At 38.9% G+C, this 22,036-nt stretch overlaps 1 protein-coding gene across 1 annotated transcript in view; it reads left to right on the top strand.

Annotated features, from left to right (window-relative positions):
- Positions 1–16,867, top strand: part of CCDC148 (coiled-coil domain containing 148) — a 146,120-nt gene extending 129,253 nt beyond the window's left edge. The window contains 3 exon segments of the mRNA XM_060151487.1: positions 10,590–10,707; positions 12,846–12,986; positions 16,721–16,867. Coding sequence (XP_060007470.1) covers positions 10,590–10,707; positions 12,846–12,986; positions 16,721–16,867 — 406 coding nt within the window.
- The last annotated feature ends 5,169 nt before the right edge of the window (positions 16,868–22,036 follow it).

Below are 22,036 nucleotides of genomic sequence, written 5' to 3' on the forward strand. Positions count from 1 at the left end.
ATGTTTACCAGTGTGGTCTAATTATTAAAATCTAATTTGGCCATAATAGGCAGTAGCCCTATACAATTACTATCAGAAAGTAGGGGTTAAAAAAATCAACTCTTCTAATATTAAAGTCATTATTTTTGGAAGATATCTCCTATTTGTAAAATGGTTTATAGCTAGTAATCCCAAATGTTGTGTGCCCAGTCAGTTGTTTAAGCACATAAAAAATTTTCTTGGTTCCAAGAAGTTATATTGCTCAAAGTTATACATTTTATGATTTTTAAGTAGCTGAAGTGACTAACTGTACTATAAATATTTCAGGCTAAAATTGTTGCAGCCATGTTATAAGGTATTAAACATTGGGAACATAAGTCTCAGCCTTTGGATTAGAGCAAACCCAAAATAATTGGCTAGGCAGAATCTTGGCCCTGTCCATGGTACCCATGGTGCCACGGTGGTTCATTTCTAAGAGGATCTGGGGAGAAATTCCAGACTTCTACTTAGCCGTGTGTCATTAGGTTTGTTCCTAAGTTTTCACAAAAGGATGTCAACACTATACCAAGCTCAGATGCCCATTAAGGCAGAAGCTGTGCATTTAACTATCACTGTAATATAGTTACATTTGAGGGATTTAACTGAAGTCAATCCTGAAATTACAGAGAAGAAATAAAAGATCAAAGGATTTGGGGCTTTGAAGGAGTTGGAAGCTGCAGCTGTTCATGCCTTGATTGTAGCTGAAGTCATATTTCCCAGACAATGTTTTTAAATTGTGGATTTAAAAAGAGGATTTGTGTTGGAAACTTGGGTGGACAGATGAGGAGGAGCCAGTAAAATATGAGGAAAAGCAGTCAGAAATAGGATGTGCATTCATGAAGGAGGTGGTCATCAGTACCAGGCATTGTTAGGTCAGGTCAGAGGAGCTTTAAAAGCAGGCTCTGAGTTTACAATTTGGAGGCATTGGTGAGAGCAGTTTCCACAGAGTGGAAAGGTCAGAGGCCAGACTGCAGGGGGGTTTGGACTAAATCAGACTGAAAGAATTAGAGACAAAGTATGGCTACTCCATTTAAGAAATTTTGCCGGGAAGGGAAAAAGAGGACGGTAGCTGAAAAGAGAGAGTTGAGAGATATGTATTTTCCCCATTTGAAGAAGTTTGTGTGCAGAAGAAAAGGAACCGTGGAGGGGAGAAGGACTGAAGAAATAGGAAAGTAAAAGATTTACTTCTGGAGCAAGGACCTAGAGACGACTAGGTTTATGGTATTTAAGAGCCCAGGTTTAAGGAGGAAAGGATGAATAAAGATGAGTCTTGACAAGATTGGAAGTGAACAAAGCATGGTAGGGAAAGTGAACACTTATGGCCTTTTCTTTTCAGTAAAGTAGGAGGTGAGGTTCTCTGCTAAGAGGGAGACTATCAAGCAGCTGAGGTAAATAAAATCATTCTGGAGGAGTGTTAAATGTCTAGGTAAGGTTCAAACCTCACAAATATATAACAAATTCAATAAAGAATGAGGGTTGGAAATTGTCAGAGCAGATGTGGAAAGAAAAGAAGACAATAAAAGAATATTAATGATAATGCCTTTGAAGAGATATGCCCATCGATCCAAAGTTGGAGAGAGACTTAAGTAAAATCTGATTGTGCCTCATAGCCTGGGAGAAAAGGAAGAGGTAGAATGACAGTAAACTTCATGAGGGAAAGACCTAGCCCAGTGCCTGGCACAAAGTTCATAGTTCATAAATATTGTTGAGAAATGGAGAGCCTGATAAGCTAAAGTAGTAGCAGGTTGAGTAAGGTTAAATGAGTGAACGTAAAAAGGATGGGAGGTTGGAAGGCAGTCCATTCCTAGGGTTATGCAGCATGCAGCCTTCATCGGTATATGTGGTGACCCTAGAGATTGGAGTCAGAACAGAATCCCTCAGTGTAAAATTTTGGCAGGGAAATGGTGTTCCCAGACCAGGTTCGTTTTGCCTGACAGGCAGCAAGGCAAAACGCTGAGAAGCCAGAGGTGTGCAGCAAAGAGAGCGTTTATTAGCTAAGCAGCCAAGTAAGGAGACAGGAGAAAAAGTCTCAGAGCCCCCTCCCCAGAGGCAAGGGGCTCCGGGTATTTGTGGGATAAAGAATAAAGCAGCAGGATGGTCTGAGGTGTATGGAGCATGGGGAAAGTTGGTTGGAAAAAGGTGCAGCAATCATCGTTCTGCTCAGGTGTAACTAAGCTACAGGCCTCTGCATGTTCAAAAATGGAGATGCTTAGCACGATCTGAGGGTGGAGTTTTCAGCTCGCTGACATCAAAAGGTCACCTAGCGGACACTCGTGCATGCTCAGTTGGAGGGTTGGTTGGTGGTCCTATCCAGTCTTAACCAGCTCAGCTGAGCTAGACACAGCTGACTCCTAGCTCCCAGAAAGCAACTCAGGTAAACATCTTATTGTATAGGCTCTGTGCAGCTTGGAGAACATGCAAGTCTTAAAATGACCTTGATTAGTGAAAGCAGGTGAAATGGATTTGAAAATGATTACCCACAGTTTCAATAGGTGATGCCAAGCTCCAAGTTTGGTCTAAGGAGTGGGCTGTTGAAGCAGGGGAGAAGCAAATGCTGCTGGGGAATCAAGGAACTGTAAGAGTGGAGTTTTGAATAACCCTCAGGAAATGTCGGGCAGTGACCTGGGAAGCCAGTAGTTGATCCCAAGAACCCTATTAGAAAGAGGATAGTCTAACCCAAGTCAATGGATAAAACTTTTCTGGAATTGTTGGAGAGCCAGGAAAATGCTAGCCTTCTTCCCTCACCATTGTAAAAGGGTAACCATGGAAGTAGGATCACCTGGGAAGCACTGGTTTTCAGTTAAGGGAAACATTTGAAAGGAGCAGCCAAGAGTCAGTGAGATGGGGCTGCATGCTCCAGTGGAGGGAGTTTTTATCACTAACTTTGTTTAGAGTTGCTGATGCATGGTGATTAAAAAGAAAAAAGAAGACCGGCTTTTATTATTGCTTTTAATTCCCGATAGACAATGCATCTTTTATTTCTTGTACCCTACTTGAAATGCTATTGGAAAGGAGTATTCTAGGAAATTTTTGAGGCTATGTGAGGGTATAAAAGGATTACTGAAAACTAGATGGAAAGGGTTAGGAGTAGTTCGAAAAGAGGAGGATAAATGTGGCAGAAATGTCTTTCTGCACTAACTTGAGGCAAGGGCTAATACGATATTTGCAACATTCTTTCAGTAACCCTCTCCTCACATCTTGTCCTATATTCTGGATTCCCAGGTTTAAGTCCTTGTTTCACAGCTGTTTATATCTCTGCATTTCTAACTCAGGTGAACTCAGATGGCTAGGTTGGAACTGATTACAACCAACAGGAAAATGTACATGACTCTTATTTATGGGTTTTCACTTCCAGCATGAAAAATATTTACCCCCCTGGAGTTGCAAGAACTATTCCCAAGGGAAATGGCTCATAGCGGAAATGCTTTCAAGTTGTTTCTTCCTTTTTTGATTTTACTGAATAGACCCTTTAAATATCACCAGGAGTCTGAGGTTTTCAACCGTCATCAGGATACACCAGTGTTTTGTCCCCTGGAGGGAAAGAAAGAGGTTCAGTAACAGCCGTTGTTGCAACTACCCATCACTGACACTGACCCAAGCCGGGGCGGACCACTGCCACTGAGGGAACCTGTCATCCATGTGTGTTAGGGTCATGGGGGTGGGATGGGGTTGAAAGATTCTGCTCTTTTTTAAAATTGAAGGACCCTTAATTTACAATGTTGTGTTAGTTTCTGGTGTACACCAAAGTGATTCAGTCATACATATACATAAACATTCTTTTTCATATTCTTTTCCATTACGGTTTATCACAGGATATTGAATATAGTTCCCTGTGCTATACAGTAGGACCTTGTTGTTTATTCATTCTCTATATAATGGTTTGCATCTGCTAATCCCAATCTCCCAATCGAACACTCCCCCATCCTCACCCGTGCTTGGAAACCACAAGCCTGTTCTCTATGTCTGTGAGTCTCTTTCTGTTTCATAGATAAAGAACATGTGGTATGTGTATATATATATATATATATATATATATATATATATACACAGTGGAATATGACATCACTTATATGTGGAATCTAAAATATGACACAAATTAAGGATTCTGCTCTTGAACGTCAGTAACATGAAAGCAGGAACTTCTAGTGTGGGTCAATCCTGAGGCATATAACTATTTAGCACATGCAACCGTAAATAAGAAACCCTATCTGGGTAGTAATTTGTATCTGGTTTTGTCTTGTTAACAGTAGGCAGGTAGAGTCCCTCTAATCAAAATATTTGTCTTTGCTGTAGTTCTCAAAGTGTGGTCCCCAGACCAGCAGAACCAGCATCACCTGGAAACTTCTTAGAAATGCAGATTTTCAGACCCCGCCTCACTGCTTCTGGATCAGAAACTCTGGAGGCAATCAAGCAATCTGCACTTCAACAAGCCCTCCAGGTGATCCTGACATTAGCGCAAATTAGGGACCCAAGGGGCCAGGTGGTGCTGCACTCAGACCAGACTGCTCATTAGAATCACCTGGGTAACTTTTAACAAAATACCGATCGATGCTGGAGCCCCCGAACCAGACTGTGATGTAATTAGAGTGGTGTGGGGCCCTGGCATCAGAACTTTTTCTAAGTTCAGATAATTCCAATGATAGTCACAGTTGAGAACTGTCGCTTTAGAGCAATATAAGAAGGAGCTCTTTAATTTAGGACTCTGTGATAAATTCAAAAATAATTTATTAAAACAATTTAATGTATTTTACTAGGATGTTAATTTAAGCATGCTTATATAGAATAACCCACAAATAACGTAAGATTTAAGAGGGGGGATCTTGTCTGGTTTTTATTTTTCACTATTGTTATCCTGAGCACCTGGGGCAGTGCTTGGCACATAGTAAGTGCTCAAGTAACTCTGTTGACTAATTGAATTAATCAATTAAAGACTGGAGTTCCAATAGGAACTTGCCTTTACACGGCACAAAGGAACCAGTAAGCGCTCTGAGCCAGAAGAATAGTATCTTTTTCTGGGGCTGGCGTGAGTTCATCTCCTTGTGGTTCTGTGGGTTCTCTGTGAATCCTCTTTGTTCTTGTCCCATGCTGATCTGTACCAGGATGTCACTGCTTTGTATCAGGATTCACATTACATTTGCAGGAACTGGTCTCTGCTTAGGCCCTTAGCCAGAACACCCACTGAGTCGAGTCTCATCACCCGGATGGTTAGAGGCGTGATACCGGCACTGGTTATGTTATCTCCCTTCTTTTCTCTGGGCTGGCTTCTCCACCTCCTCTCCCCCAGACCTCCACCTTTGGACAGGTGCTGCCACCTGGCCTGCCTATGTTTTGATCTGCGCACTCTTCCCTGTTGGAGTTCCCTAGAGCTCACGGAGAGGTTCTCTTTGCTTGGTGGGCAAAACTTTCTGAGTGGGGTTTAAGCCAAAACGGGATTTCCCAGCAGGCAGAAACAGGTTCACCATGCTGCTGCTGCTGCTCAGACCCCTGTGGCAATAGCACCTCCAGTGTGTGCCTGTTAAAGATTTCTTGTTCAATGTTGAGTAAGCCACATCACCTAAAAATGAAGTAGCAGATTTGTTTAGAAACTGCCTCTAATTCAGTAGGGCAGATTACTTCCCTGAAACATTTTTGATGGGAGTTCCATACTGGTTAATCTAATTAAGATGTGTTGTTAATGCTGTTTTATTTACTGCATAAGTTTAAAAAAAAAAAAACAAAAACGGTAGAACCTCCCACTACCAGCAATTATTCTGAAGTCTTTTTTCCCCTCTTGTTTGCTGTAGCTTCCTTTTAGACTGAAGTTACCTGTGTCTCCAGATAGGAGGGAGGTCAAGATTTTGTACTTAATATTTTGCCCAGTTCTTACTGAAGTTTCACTAAAGCAAAGGGAGGCTGTTACTGAAGTTCATGGTGTTTCCAAACCATTTGCATTTGTATACTCATCTCTTAGAGTGCAATACACACATAAATATTATCCAAAATTATACAAAAATTCTCCATTTCTACATGAAAGCTTCTTGTCCCTTCAACTACACTCAGGTCCAGAGGCTTAAACAAAATCCTTTTCAGATTATTGTTAATGCTGTGCCTGATTCTGCAGCAGCTGTTGCTTTTGAACAGTATGATGCTTCTCCTCCCCCAAGAGGAGTGGAAAAGGCCTCCTCTGCCGCACTCTCAACCTTCGTCAACTCAAGGAGCATAAAACAGACTGAGAGAAGAACCTAGGATTCCTGTTTGGGAATTCAGTGCAGAGCTTAAAGACTATTGAGTTTTGCCACTTCCTGACATTGACTTTCATAGCAACAGTTTAATTTGGAGAAAAGCTGCTACCTCAAATGGCTGAAGGTATTTATGTGGAAAATTTTCCAAATGATTGACTTTACTGTGTTGCTATTTTCTTTCCCCATGAATATGTGAGTATTTGGCTTTCTCCCAGGAGTTTTTCTGCATCACTTCTCTTTAGGCAAAGACATTTTTCTATCCAGACTGGGAAAAGAAAGATGTACCAAGAGCTTCCCCCTTTACAGTGAATTATTATTTGAGTTTAAACGATAACATCTCTAAGAATGAAGAATTTGAGTGTGTCTGTTTCCTGAAATCTTCCCTTGGCCAATCTTCATGGTAGTCAGAGTCATCTTGATCATCACTTTGGAGCCAATGCAACTGTGATCAGCTTCCTCCAGCACTGCCCTGCCTCTCTCCTCCCCATTGGCATCAGTCTTACTGAAGTGGTTGTCTCTGCTCCCTCTTACTTCCTCATCTCCCGCTAATTCTTCAGTCACCTCTCTAATGCCGAGGTCGCCAATGGCTCCCTGTTATTTAATCCAATGATTATCTGATATTATAACTGATTTGTAGCATGTGACATTGCTGTTCCCATCTTCCTTTGCTTCTTTGCCACCATTTCTCCTCATTCTCTTAGTTTCCTCCTCTTCTGCCCCTTTCTTAAAAGTTGCTTCCTTGGGTTGTAGCAGAGTGGGGAAATTAAACTGATAATATCCCCCACCTTTTGAAAAGAAATTAAACTTCTAAATAGATGAATAAATATATATGTCTAGAATTGAAACTCTATGAGAGCCGGGTTGTTTTGTTTTAATCAGCATGGATCACCCACCCTAGAACGGTGCTTGGCACAGAATGGGCACCCAGCCAACGAATGAATGAATGATATAAAATTTATAAATACTGAAAATATATATAGAAAAGAAGGGAAAAAAGTTATTTCCTTGGGAACCAATGCAAGGCCTGCCTCTCTTCTTACTCTACAGTCTCTTCCTGGCTGGTGCCATCTGTCCCTCGGACTCAATCCCATGCCATTGATAAAGATCGGCATCCACTGCTCCAGCCCAGATCTTACGACAGCAGATCTATGTCTAAACTGAACCTGATTCCTTCTCTTCCTGGTTTCTCTAAGTCCCCAGTTTTAGTGAGGGATGCCATTGTTCATCATGCAAGACAGAAACCTTAACTTCCTCTCCCCTCTTCCCATAAAAAACACTAACGATTCCTACTTATTCTATTTTCTACATAAATTTTAAATACATGTCTTCTCTCTAACTCCCACCAGCACCCCTCCCTCTGCCCTAATTCAGGAAACCATCAACTTGCATCTGGATAATTCTCTCTGGTCTTGCTTCCTTGCAATCCATCTTCCATATTATAGGAGAGAGCTTTCTGATCCCATTGCCCTGATCAAAGCCCTCATGCTTGCAAAGCCCCCGCCGTCTGGCCTCTCTTGCCTCCCCAGCCTCAGCTCTTGGCACTCCTCACCTTACATCTTTCATTTTTGGTCATTCCAAATATTTTTCAGTTCTTCAAAAGTACCGTGCTCTTCCACCTTCTGGGCCTTCATATTGCCATTTCTTTTTTTCTACCTAGAACATTCTTTCTATTCTCTCCCCATCTGGAGAGTTCCTGCTCCCTTTTTAGATCTGAAATTCAGACCACTTCCTGTTGGATGCTCCCCTGAATGCCCCAAGTCTGGCAAAAGTACCTCTCCCATGACCTCTGCCCCATTGTCCCATCAGAGCAAGAGTCCCCCTGTGTCATAATTGCCTGGGTCTTTGTATCGGCATTATATGGTCGCTTCTGTGAGGACAGGAGTGTGTCTCCTGTGTTGAAATCGTATCTCCAGTGCTTAGCACAGTGATGGATGCAGAGAGGTGCTCAAATTTTTGTTGAAGCAATGAGGGAGCCTCACAGTAAAGCATGAGCCAGCTTTCTTTACCACACAGCCTCAGATGCCTCACTCTGCAAGCTCTTCCTCACTAGTCAAGCTCCTCCAAATAAAACAACTATTACTTTCCCACAAAGCAGCCAAAACTTCGCTGCAGACAAAGCAACCTATACATCCAGAGGAAGAGAAACTTTTCAAAAGTTCTGAGAATTAACATATGGTAATTGTCAAATCCCAGGGTGTCTTTTAATTGAACCTTCACAGTAGTTCACTTAGCTTGTACTCAGTGCTTAAACTGAGTAGAACCTCATTAGGGAGGTTGTGTCATGCCTTAGTGAACGTGGAAGGAAAGAGAAATAGAGCTTTCCATGACAGGGAGGCGGCAAAGAAGGGGAGCAATCTGGTCTTCAGATTCTTTAATCCATGTAGCTGACTGTACTGACTCCTGAAATGGGAGATTATGGCGGAGGACAGCCACAGCCATCAGGCTGTGAGGCTAGGATCTTCCTTCCAAACCCCATTCTGGGTTTTGTCCTCGAAAAACATCTGCTGCCTGCTTCCCTTCTCTCCTTTCCCAGAGCACCTTCTTCAGTGCCAGCCTCAGGAGCAACCTGATTTTAAAGAGGGTTTCCTCCCCGGGAGCAAATCATTGAGGGAACCATGTAACTACCAGGTTCAGCCCTCCAGTGCTTTTCTTGGCCTCTCTGTCACTGCTCATCCACTTTCTCTGTTCTAGCCACCATGAACCCTTTCCTGCTCAGGGCTGTGACGAGGTGGGGCAAGTGAGGCCCCCGGGGGTGCAAAACTGAAGAAGTCGCCCACTCTTGGATGCCAGCGCTGCACGGGCAGGAGCCTGAATACGAGTGCCTCCCTGGACTCACCCCCATTCCGGCTCCTGCTCTGTCCCACCTCGGCCACCGTGTCTCTGCAAATTCTAGTCCTCCAGACCCAGCTCAGTTGCTGCCTCCTCTAAAGAGCTCTTGCTGAAGCTCACCAGTCTCTCTCACAGCCCAGCAAGTAGTCATCGCACCTTCCTCTGAATTCTCAGTGGACCTTATTTATACCTCTCTGAAGACACTGTATACCTTGTTTAGTTCTTGGGCTTGTCTGTGTCTCTGTTAAACTACAAACTGTTTAAGAACAGTCGTTTTCTCAGTGTGCTTTCGATATCTAGCACAGGGTTTGGCACACATAAGTCAGTGAGGTGAATGGGGTTGTCAGGAGGAGAAGAGAGAAGAGCATAGTGGGTAGTTGCGTGGAGGCGAGAGGGTGAGGAGTAGGCATGGGCCCTGGGGCCAGTCTGCCTGGGTTTGACCTCAGGCTCTGCCATTTACTGGGTGTGAGAGCTTGGACAATTTACGTCACTTGTCTATGCCTCCATTTCTTTATCTTTAAAATGGGATCAATAGTGATACCCTAACGTGGGATCAATAGAGGTACCCCAACATGTGATGTCTAATTGAGCTAAAAGAGGTAAAGCCCTTAGCACAAGACTTGGTGCCTAGTGAACACCTCAGTAAATGTCGGGATTCAGAATAAAAAAGGGTCTAGCGCAGGGATATCCATGGAAAATGCAGGTGTGCGCGCTAAGGATAAAGCACATTTGTGACTGATGCCATAGAGGAAGTTAAATCTAAACCGTTTATGATAGAAGACAGAGGCAACGGCCACCTACTCCCTCGAGAACCCAGGTGCCTACTGTTTTTGAAATGACAAATCTTATCTCTACAAAGAAGATGGTTAGGGAGGCTGCCTGAAAAAGCAGCCGAGGAGACCCAAATGAACCTGGGAGTATTAAAACAGATATTTAAATATGCCGTTTTAATATCTGCTGTTAAGGGGGATGGAAACAGAATGCTAAGGGAAAGTCATGTTTTTGCTGCCATCTACAGTCAAAGTGCAGTTTTCAAAGTTTCTTAACACACACACACACACACACACACACACACATAGTTATGAATAACAGTATAGAGTTTGGTTTAAAGTCTAGTAATTGAGATACTTTGGGCATATTATTCTAGTATTTTATTTACCAGTGTTTCTAAAATTATGTATATTTAATCAGTAATATAGCCTTTTTAACATCTCAAATTGTGTTAGAACTTATCAGATGACATTTCATACAAAGATTTTAATGAAGAAAGAGATAGATTTGATTTTACCCCATGTTTTCCTGCCCCATGACCTGCAGTTCTATGATTGTTATTAGAATTATTATAAATTGTATTTTATACAAGCATCCTTTATTGTTTTGATATGAGAAATCAACCAAAAGCAAGTAAAAACAGTATGACAGTGATGTCACTTATGAGTTGCCTTCTGTCCCTATGCACCCATCCACGTAATCTCCATTATCATGATGTTTTCCTAACTTTCCTGTGCATTATTTTTAAAGGGTTAAATATAGACGAGAATTATTGGAAAAGCGTTTGATGGAGAAAAAAGAAGTGACCCTTCAAGAAGCACTTGAAGAAGCAGAGAGAGAGAAGCGAATAGAAGCCCTGAGGAAACAGGTGTTTTTAATTTGGAAAATTTCATGGGTGGTTTAAAAAAATGTTTCTAAGTGCTCTTAATAACATTATTACTAGGGCTTAGTTCATGACATCTGCTATATAAAATGTAACTTTCCCAAATTGGGACACTGGTCTTCATTGCTGGGAGCAATTAGATTTATGTTGAACCATTTCCAGTTTCTTAGTGTATTAAAAGAATTTTATCAGCACCTTTAAAATAGCTCTCCCAAGATTTAAATGCATCCATATTACCTCTAGTTTATAAGCTGAATAGTATCCATGTACAGCAGTGAAACTCTGCATCTAGCCGAAGGATTTTACTCTCCTCGAAAAAATGTGGTGGAGATTGAGCAAGATAATCCTCCCTAGGGTAGGAACCTCTGTTTGGAAACATCCCACAGTCAACAAACAGGTTAAAAACCACTTTATAAAAATACTGTTTTTGTGGAGAAATAAAAGTCTCCCATTGCTTTGGCTCGTAAAAGTAGGCAAAAGTTCCGAAGGTAGTAGTCGGCAAGAGCAAGAATTTAAGACCTTGGGAAATGTAATAAAATAGTTCTACTTGGTAATTTTTCATAGTTTTTAACCTGAAAGTGATTAGCTCAACTCACAAGCTCTAAAGTCTTCATTGACACCATTTCCCAGCTGATAGGAAATGACTGTCTGGTTTCTCTTCTCTGTCAGTGAAGGCAGTATAGAATCTTGGGTAAGAACTTGGCCTCTGGTGTCCTTCAAAACTGGTACAACCTGGTTCACTACTTACTGACAGAGAAAACTTAGGTCTTTTAACCTCCCTGAGCTTCATTTCTTCCTCTGAAAAATGGGAATCATAATAATAGTACCTACTTCACAAGTTTGTAGTAATGTGCATTCACATTACTCTTCTAAATGCTTTTAGCTTTTAGGTTTTACCTCATTTAATCTCTACCACAACCCTATGATGTAGGAATTATTATTATTCCTACTTCATAGAAAACTGAGGAGGCCCAGAGGTTCCCCAAAGTCACATAGCTAGTAAATGTCAAACTGGATTCAAACCAAGGAAGTCTAGTTAAATGAAATATTTAGTAAAGAGGAAGTGTAAATGCATACAACTATTATATCATCTTTTATAAAATAGATTATAGAAATATATTCCTATACTTTGAATTTAAGTCCTGGTCATCTTAGATTCAACAAAATTTAAATTATTCAATCATTAGCAAATAGTGATATACCATGGTCTTCAGGAGACAAAACTTAATGTCACTCTTACTAAACACATTCTTGTTCAAAATATAATTTTGATAACTACAGAGTCCATATGATTAGGATTCTTTCCATCTGTGAGCCCTTTGAAAGAGGAAATATCTGTGCCCGTTATCTGTAATCAGTGTTTAGAACTACAGTAAAAGACATTTTGGCTAGGAAACCTATAATAATTAAAGTATGTTCAACCCCCAGTTATGTCATTACAATTTCTAAATGGCATTAAAAATGCCATTTTCTTAATGCTAATTCTTGACTTTAGGAATTAACAGGCAGGAATTAACAGTTAATTCTTGACTTTAGGAATTAATTAACATTAATTAATTAATTAATTAATGGTGCATATAATTTACAAAACTAGTGGCTTCTTTTCATTAGGATACAGGTTTGAACAATTTCAATTAACATAAAGGACAAGGGCATTTGGGTTGAAACGACTCTGCAGTTTTTCACTGGAAGGGGAAACAATGGTTTTTAACAGTCCCTGGAAATCTAATTGCCTGGTACAATGAAAACTCACCCGTCTTGCTGAATAATGCCAACACACATGACTTTACCCATAAATGACATGCTCTAGATTCAGCTTAATCAGATTAAACTTTCTAGAAAGCTTCATGGGGTTGTTACCATGGCCATAGATTGCTAGTGGTTAAAAATTAATGTTTTCTACTTTTGGTTACTTTCAAGGTGGTTGAATATGTGGGTTTTCTATATAAAATTTCCCTTGACTTTGGATGAAAAAGAAATTTTTATCTAAATTTAATCATAACTGTAATTATGTAATCTTTAATAAAATTTCTTGACTTTAATGGACATTATCATTAATAATGTTGCCCAGAAGCATTTTGCTTGTATCTTGTTCCAAGTAGCCATGCTTTTTCTTCTCTTAGGTTGCTATTGTCGCTCAATTTGATCCTGTTAGAATGATGTCAGACACAATGGCATCAAAAGCGAGGATGGGTATTGGAATCGAAGAAGAATTTATTCTTCAAAAGCCACTCTTCACATTGAATACATATAATGAACAGCAGGTAATTATGGAAATTAGCACGATTGATGCAAAAGCCATGATGATAAGAATTGTAGAAGTGTGTGTTTTGGGTTACAAATTATTTTCAATATTTACATTTAAATACCATCCATATTAGCATAATTTTTATTTCTAAATGAGAGCACATAATTACTGAACAATTCTTAATATAAAATAGTTGATAGGTGACCATAGAACAAAACACTTTATGTAAAAATGTTGTCATTGAAAATTATTTTAATCTAAAAAATAATTTTATAAAATTTTAAAGTTGTGTTAATACTGTATTTTGTTTAAATATTTATCATATTCAGAATTGTTAATGCATAACATAAACCCTATTAAAGAAACAACTAATGATACTGATAAGACAAAGCAGAGGGAAGCTTTCTGAAATTAAAATGAACAGAAAATAATGTATCAGAGCTAATGATGAAACATTTGCTGTGGGAAAAGGTATTAAGAGGTTATTTAACTGTTTCTAGGAACTTCTGAATCATTTTAATCTGTTTCTATAGCTGAGAAAGGATTTTTTTTAAGTTTTTTTAGATGGATGGATGGAAGAGGAGTCAGGACATATGAATGAATGGATATCACTGAAGTTAAGGGAGAAAGTAGTTGTTAACTTTACAAATCTAAGAAAAGCTAAATGCTTATTTAATTATTTAAAAAGCAGGAAACTTCATCCATTCACTCACTGACAAATCGAGTGTGCCTCATTTATGTGCTGCATACTTTGCTAGGGAATAAAAAGATGAACAATACACATATTAATTGGGCAAATATTTATGGAACATATACTGTATCTGGCACTGAGCCTGGTGCCAGGGCTGCATCCTGAGCAAGATAAACTTGTCCTGTGTGGAGGAAGTGAGCAGGGGAGTTGCGTTGGGAAGGAAAGTAGCATGCATGGGAATAACTCCACTAGGGTGAGATTGCCTCTGGCTAAGGGCTGCAGCTCAAGAGGAAGGGAATGAACGGGCAGCCCTGAATGGGAAGTCAGAGAAATGGAAAAGGGGAAACTAAGCTCCATCTTAGTTGAGGAATTTTGGCAGCAGTGACAGAATGCATTCCAGATAATTTAAGTTAAAAACAAACAACAGCAAAACTGGATTGGGGAGAGGGGTGGGTGTAGGGAGAGGGATTAATTAGAAAATGCACAGGTATCTCCAGAAGCCAAAGCAGGGAGGGCAGTTGGGCTTACAAAGAATTGAAATCAGAAGCTGAAAAGCTTTCAGGTACCTGGGCTGAGGAAATAAGTGCTTCACCAAGCAGAAGAGGGTGACCCTTACCGGTATGTGTTCAGTGTAAGGTACATGGTAAGGGTGGGTGCTGGGGGATGAGACTGGAGACATAAATTCCGGTCAGACTGTGAAAAGTATAGTAGATCTTACTTGCTAAGACTTTTGACCTTTATCCTGTGAGCAGAGGTGAGACTTTGAAGCAGGTGAATTATATAATCAGCTTTATGTTATAGCAATGTGTCCTGAATGGAAAATTGGTGGAGGTGGAGTCAGGTCCTTTGAAGATGGTGGAGCTCTCATAGAAGTGGCATGGAGTGGGGGGAGGGTGGCCTGGCAGGGGCATGGATGGCTCTGGCTGAGAAGAGGAGGGGGATAATGAGTGAGGGTGATTCTAAACTAGGCAGTGAGTGATATTGAGAAGAGCCTGCATTTTGGATTGAAATCCACATCCACAATTTACTGGCTGTGTGAACTTGTGTAAGCTATTAACATCTTTATGTCTTGTTTACTTCATCTGTAAAACAATTTGTAAGGTTCTTGTGAGGATTGGTATAATAAATGTCAATTGCCTAGAATATTGTCTGGCACTTAGTAATAATTCAGTAAATTATAATCATTAGGTGGTGCTGCCATTAACCATATAAGAATTCAGAAGGAAAAGCAGACTTAGGGAGAGAGCATTTATTTTGTTCATATCAGGTTTAGGTTGAAGATGTCTAATACGCACTTACAGGAAACTGATGGGCTTCATCTGGGTAGGAGAATTGGGGAAATGGAAGTCAGTATGTGAGGGAGATCTTCATTTCACTTGATACGTATTGAAAAAAACAGAATTATGAAAACATTTTAAAACTCACAGTTCTGGAGCTGGGGGGAAAAACGGTGAATCCTGGAGATAATGAGGACGTCAACAGCACACAGGTGGAGCATGAATGCTTCAAAGTGGATGAGAGTGACCAGGGAGACTCTTTTGGAGCAAAAGAGGAGAAACCTAGGTCTAAGGCTCAAATACGTTGCTTTTCAGACACAAATCTCAGTGTTATTCCTGACATATGCATCGTTGCCCCTAGTCCCTGTATTGATCAGTTGCCAAGTTCTATTGATTCTTCCCTTCATAGTGTTTTGGACAGTTCTCTCTTCCTTGCTACCAGCCAATTTTAGGCATTTATTATTTCATGTCTAGATAATTGTAGTCGATTCTTAAGCACTCTCCCTGCTTCCGTCTCTTCTTTCTCTGCCACCTTAATTTATCCTGAACTTGTAATCAGATGCATCTTATTATGCAACAGCAATGATTATATTAGTTCCATGCTGAAAACAGAAACACAACCTCAGTAGCTCCCCAGACTCCTTGGCATAGCCTTCAAGCCTTTAAAATTCAAGTCCCAGTCTTAGAAGTGTCCTTTTTCAGTGTTCCCCAATGGTACCAAGTACTCTACCCAGATTACCCCTATCCCAACTTAACCTATTTCGTCTCTGAGTTTGCATGTGCCTTTCTTTCTTGATCTCTCTTCCTCCCCCAGCCCCATCCCCAGCTTTATAGAAGAGTAAGTTGAACTTTAAAGTTAGCTCAAGTGGTCCTCCTTACCTGAGACTATCCTAGTCTCATTGGCACCAGGAGATGTCTCTCCATATTCTACTACTCTTGGAGCATCTGTCACATGTTGCCACAGACTGTAGTTACCTGTGTACATTTTTTTACCTCTGTTAGTGTAAGAGCTCTTTGAAGGAGGGGTTGCTTTCAATGGCTTATTATTCCATCCTCTAGGGAGACTTCAAGTTCATGTAAAATGTTTCATTAGCTGAAAGCCATACGTGGCCACCTTCTTATCATTGCAAACAGTGTCTGTTGACATTAATATTCATAGAAGGAGGAATAATGTCCAATCAGCTATAAATGAAAAAGGAAATTGAACTACTCATATATCTATACCCCTTAGAGTCAGATTGATGGAAGCATTTTCTAGTTCTGCTTGAAATAGAAATCTGGCCTTGGAAGAAAAGTTCTATTGATTTTGTTTTTCAAGTAGTGGCCATGTGTTTGAACTTAATTTACATATTTCCAAATGATGGAGAAATTAAAATGTCTGTTTAAAGACAGATTTACAAGGTTGTGGTTTAGGTTTATTTTAATCAATGGTTGTTTATATTTTATAATTACAGCTAACAATAAATAACAAATCAATGATCGTACTGAAAGCATCTTTTATCCCATCTTTTAATAATTTTAATGTTTTATTTTGACTAATCTAGTATTCAGTATTCTGTACATCTTATGTTGGAAACCACTGATATACTGGAAAGTGATAATGTCAAAAAGGTTTGTATATTTTCAGTAAGTTCAGAATATAGTCACTGTATACACAGAATTTACTGTCATCTAGTCATCTATCCAGTAAAAACAAATTACACGGCTTGGGGAAATACAGAACTAAATGATAAAATTTACTTCAATGAAATGCTATTTATTTAAATCATTTTATTTCTACAGATAATTTCTGACCCTAGACTTCGTTTTGAGTTAGCACTTCGAGAAGCTGGACTTCATAAAACATTTTATGCCAAGGAGATATTACCAAAAATCGGTCCTCAAAAACCTCCAAGAAAGGATACAGAGTCTACTGTATTCAAAATCTAGAGTTCATCCTCAAATCGCGTTATACATAAATAAGATTTTTCTTTGAATACATTTATATGGATAACAATACTACTTTCTAAAATTTTTTCAAATATCAGACATAGAAATCATAGCATCTGTTAAAAACAACTTTTTCTTTTATGATTCTTAGACTTTTATGCACTATTTCCAATATCTTTGTTATGTTTAATAGTACTAAATTCTCCAAAGACTATGGAACTTAATTATGACACATATGGGACATATATTATCATTTAGTAAATTGAATTTTGGAGGTTGCATTATGCCATAAAAAGAGCTCAAAATAACCATTTGCAAAAATTACAGTTTATGTTGCTACTACCTACTAATGTTCATTTCTGCTTGTTATTTCAGAATTTGAGTTTTTTAATTATGGAAATTTCATTATCATTAATACTTCTATTATTTCTCGATTATTATAAGAGGAGACTCAACCTTTCTCTAAATTTAGAAGCCAATTTGGTATACCATGTTTACTGCAAACCAATCATCCAAACAACTTGATTTTGCAAATTAGCCTGTAAGAATAAATTAGAAATAGCATTTCAAGCATAAGGATATCTGTTTTGGCTTGGAAAAATGTATTTGTATGGTTGTTTGGAAGGAATGTTTTAAAATTCAGAATGCTATCAAAATTTCCATGTTATCTATTAAATATCTAGATGATTTTATAGAAAGGAAGTGTTTCAAATAAAACTCAAGCATAATTTTTTACTATTTCTAAACAATCACACAAATACAAGTAGCTGGTGATACACAGCAGGAGGTAGTGTCACTATTTTGAGAACCATGGAGTTGATACTTGTGGTTATGATGAAAATATTAGTTGAGGTTTGGGCAGCAGCCTAGATGCTGGCTATGCCCAGACTCAGACCTTATTAATTTTCTTTGTTTTTAAAAATAGTATTAATAATAGTTATTCATTGAGCACAAACTGTGCTCAGTACCCTATATGTACTTTACATATAATGTCTTACTTGACCATCATAACAACCTTATGAGATTGTCATCCGCATTTTACAGATAAGGAAATAGATTCAGGAAGGTAAAATAATATGCCCTAGATCAGTTGTTTGTCAAACTGTGGGTCATTAAGTCAATCTAGTGAGTCCTGACCAGTATTTTTTAAATGACACAAAATAAAATAAATCTGAAATCCATGTGTGATTTGGGTTTCATCCCCTCTCAGTTCCACAAGAATTTCTCTTGTTTGGTTACCCTCTTTCTCTCCTATGTCTTCAAGTTCTCCTTCAGCATACGTATACGCTCAAATAAATTCCACTTAAAAAATCGATTTCCATTAACCCCACATTTTCCCCTAGACACCAGGCTATTTCTCTGCTCCTCTTCTTAAGTGAACGTCTTGAAAATGTTGCCTCTAGATATTTGGTTTCTTCTCACTTTCTAGTTACGGTCACTCGTTCTGAGCTAGCTTTGCCCTCACCCTCCACTGACACTGCTCTTAGCAAGGGCACCAGTGAACTCCATACTGACAAATTTGATGACCATTTTCAGTCTTCATCTTACTGACTTCATGGCAGCCTTTAACTCTGTTGACAACCACCCCATCTTGGAACATGTTCTTCTCTTGGCTTCTATGACACCAGTCTGCTTTACCTCCTGTTTCTTTAGTCACTCCTCAATCTTCTTGGCTGACGCCTCCATCTCCATTGATCTCTAAGTGATGGAGAGTTCTGGGATTAGACCTTCTAGCTGTCTTTCTTTACTGTTGAATCGCCCAAGGGTAGATCCTTAAACACTATATTTTAGTTATAAAATTATGTCTGAGTGTCTTTAATCTATAGGCCTCCCCCTCCATCCTTGTTTTTTTCCCTTGAAATGTATTTGTTTGAAAAAACAAATATATTTACATGCAGAATTTCTTATGTTGGAGTTTTTTGATGGTGTCCTCCTGGTGTAGTTTAATATGTTCCTCTGTCCTGTGTTCTTTGTGTGTGCTATAAATTGGTAGTTGAACTTAGAAGCTATATTAGATATAGGTTCTTTTTTTTTTTTTTCAAGACAACTTAATTTTACTGTTGTGTTCTGTCATCTGAGCATTTTTTTAATGTTAGCTATTACTAATTCTTAATGCCTAGAGCCATTAATTAATTATAGATTACATGCTAGAAATTCTGTAATTCAGTCATTCCTTCTTTGTTAGTGGAAACCTTATATGAAGAAAAATTTCCCTCTTCTCTATTTGGTAGAGAAGATAAGAAATGTAAGCTAAGTGTTTGAGCCTTTTTTTTCCCATTAACTTATGAGGTTTGAAAATAATGAATTGGCTTTCTAATATCATCCAAAGGTGATCAGTTTTGTTGTATCTTTATGAAGTCATAGGTTTAAAGGAATTTGATGTTTCAATCTGTTGAAGTATTATCCTTATTGCTGCTCAGATTATCTCCTCCTTGCCCAAAGGAAGTCTTTTCAGTTAGGCTCATGGGTTCTTTAAAGACAACTTAATAGACTGATAACTTCCTTGCTATTCCAGTTATCTATTGCTTTTTAACAAAACTTAGTGGTTCAAAACTACTTTTTTTTTTTTTTTTAACTATCTTTCATGGTTTTGTGGGTTGACTGGGCTTTGCTGTATGGTTCTTGCTTGGAATTTGTATTAACCTTATATCACTGTTGTAACAAATTACCACAAACTTAGTGGTTTGAACAATACAAATTTATTATTGTTCTGAAGGTTGGAAGTCTGATTGGGGTCTCACTGGGCTAAAATCAAGACGTCAACAGGGCTGCATTCCCATCTGGAGACTCTAGTGGAAAATCTGTTTCTTTGCCTTTTCCAGCTCCTAGAGGCTGCTCACATTCCTTAGCGAAAATGTTAGAAATAGAATATATTACTCATTTACATTATCTCACATTTTACACACAACAAACAGTCTTAGAATAAAATACCAGTATGATAAAAACAAGAACAATAAAAAATTCTATGCACTTTCTATTCTTTTTCCTTTTGTTATAGTTTTACTTTATATTGTCAAAGATTATGTAAATATTATATTCTCTCTTAGCTCTAATTTAATCTTAGTTCTATAAGTAAATATGTATTTACTGATTGCCACCAATCTTTATATCAGTGTCTTTCTTCTCATTTTGGTTGTCTGTTTTCTAGAAAAATCTTCAGAAATTACTCATGGAAACAATATTTTCTGAATTCTTGAATGTTGATAACAGTTTGTCAGAGTTCTTTATAGTTGAAAGTCCGTTTTGCCTGAGTATCAGATACTTTATTTACATTTACTTTCCTTAGCATAAAATGTCAAAGGCTGGTTATGATCCGATTTTAATTTCCCTGATGATCACTTGATCTTTTGCCTGATTGTACCAACGATATTTTTTTTTCTAATCATAGTAGTTTTTTTAAAATTATATATCTGTTTATTTTATTATTTTTATTTAACATCTTTATTGGGGTATAATTGCTTTACAATGGTGTGTTAGTTTCTGCTTTATAACAAAGTGAATCACACATAGTAGTTTTATGGACTTGATCTTTTTTTTTTTTTTTTTTTTTGCTGTATGCGGGCCTCTCACTGTTGTGGCCTCTACAGTTATGGAGCACAGGCTCCGGACGTGCAGGCTCAGCGGCCATGGCTCATGGGCCCAGCCGCTCTGCGGCATGTGGGATCTTCCTGGACCGGGGCACGAACCTGTGTCCCCTGCATCGGCAGGCGAACTCTCAACCACTGCGCCACCAGGGAAGCCCTATGGACTTGATCTTGATATTGGCCATTCTGGGTCAGTATACCTTTCACAATATAAATTTAATTTTATTTCAGGATATTTTTTAAATTATAATTGTTAGTATTATGCTCCCTTTTAATTTTTTCCCTAAGGACCTCTTTTATAGTATTATGCTATGTTGGATCTTCTTTGCTCGTAGTCTTTATTTGTCACTTTCTCTTGAATCCCTTTGATCTCTTTATTTTTCCCAGGTTTTGAAAATCTTTTTGTATAGAATTTCATTCCTTTTTAAGGCTGAATAATATTCCACTGTATTTACATACCACTTTTTAAATTTTTTAATTTTATTTTATTTTTTAAATCATTTATTTATTTATTTTATTTTTGGCTGCATTGGGCCTTCATTGCTGTGCCCGGGCTTTCTCTAGTTGTGGCGAGCAGGGGCTACTCTTTGTTGCGGTGCATTTGCTTCTCATTGCGGTGGTTTCTCTTGTTGCAGAGCATGGGCTCTAGGCATGTGGGCTTCAGTAGTTGTGGCTTGTGGGCTCAGTAGTTGTAGCTTGCGGGCTCTAGAGCACAGGCTCAGTAGTTGTGGTGCATGGGCCTAGCTGCTCTGCGGCATGTGGGATCCTCCTGGACCAGGGCTCGAACCTGTGTCCCCTGCATTGTCAGGTGGACTCTTAACCACTGCGCCACCAGGGAAGCCCCTATATACCACTTTTTTTAAACCACGTTTTGTTCACGTCTCAGTGAACATTTGGTGTGTTTCCACCTTTTGACTATCATGAATAAGGCTTGGGGTATAATAGTTGCATAGCTTTTATTTATTTATTTTAACTACAGGCATACCTCATTTTATTGTGCTTTGCTTTATAGTGCTTCACAGATATTGTGGTTTTTACAAGCTGCAGGTTTGTGGCAACCCTGCATCGGGCGCGATTTTTACAACATTTGCTTACTTCGTGTTTCTGTTTCACATCTTGGTAATCCTCATAATATTTCAAAATTTTTTATTATTATATTATGGTGATCTGTGTTCAGTGATCTTTGATATTACTATTGTAATTGTGTTGGCACCATGCTCATATAATACGGCAAACTTAATTGATAAACATTGTGTGTGTTCTGACTGCCCCATCAACTTGCTGTTTCCCCATCTGTCTTCCTCTCGTTGGGCATCCCTATTCCAGGTGACACAACAATATTGAAATTAGGCCAGTTAATAACCCTTAGCCTCTAAATGTTCAAGTGAAAGAAGAGTCGCATATCTCTCACTTTAAATTAAAAACTGGAAGTGATTAAGCTTAGTGAGGAAGGCATGTCGAAAAGCCAAGATAGGCTGAAACCTAGGCCCCTTGTGCCAAACAGTTAGCCAAGTTGTGCTACATGATTCTGCATATTCAAAATGGAGACACAGCATGATCTGAGGGTGGCATTTTCCAGCCCTCT

Source organism: Lagenorhynchus albirostris, chromosome 6 (genome assembly GCF_949774975.1).
Source record: "Lagenorhynchus albirostris chromosome 6, mLagAlb1.1, whole genome shotgun sequence".
NCBI lineage: Eukaryota > Metazoa > Chordata > Mammalia > Artiodactyla > Delphinidae > Lagenorhynchus > Lagenorhynchus albirostris.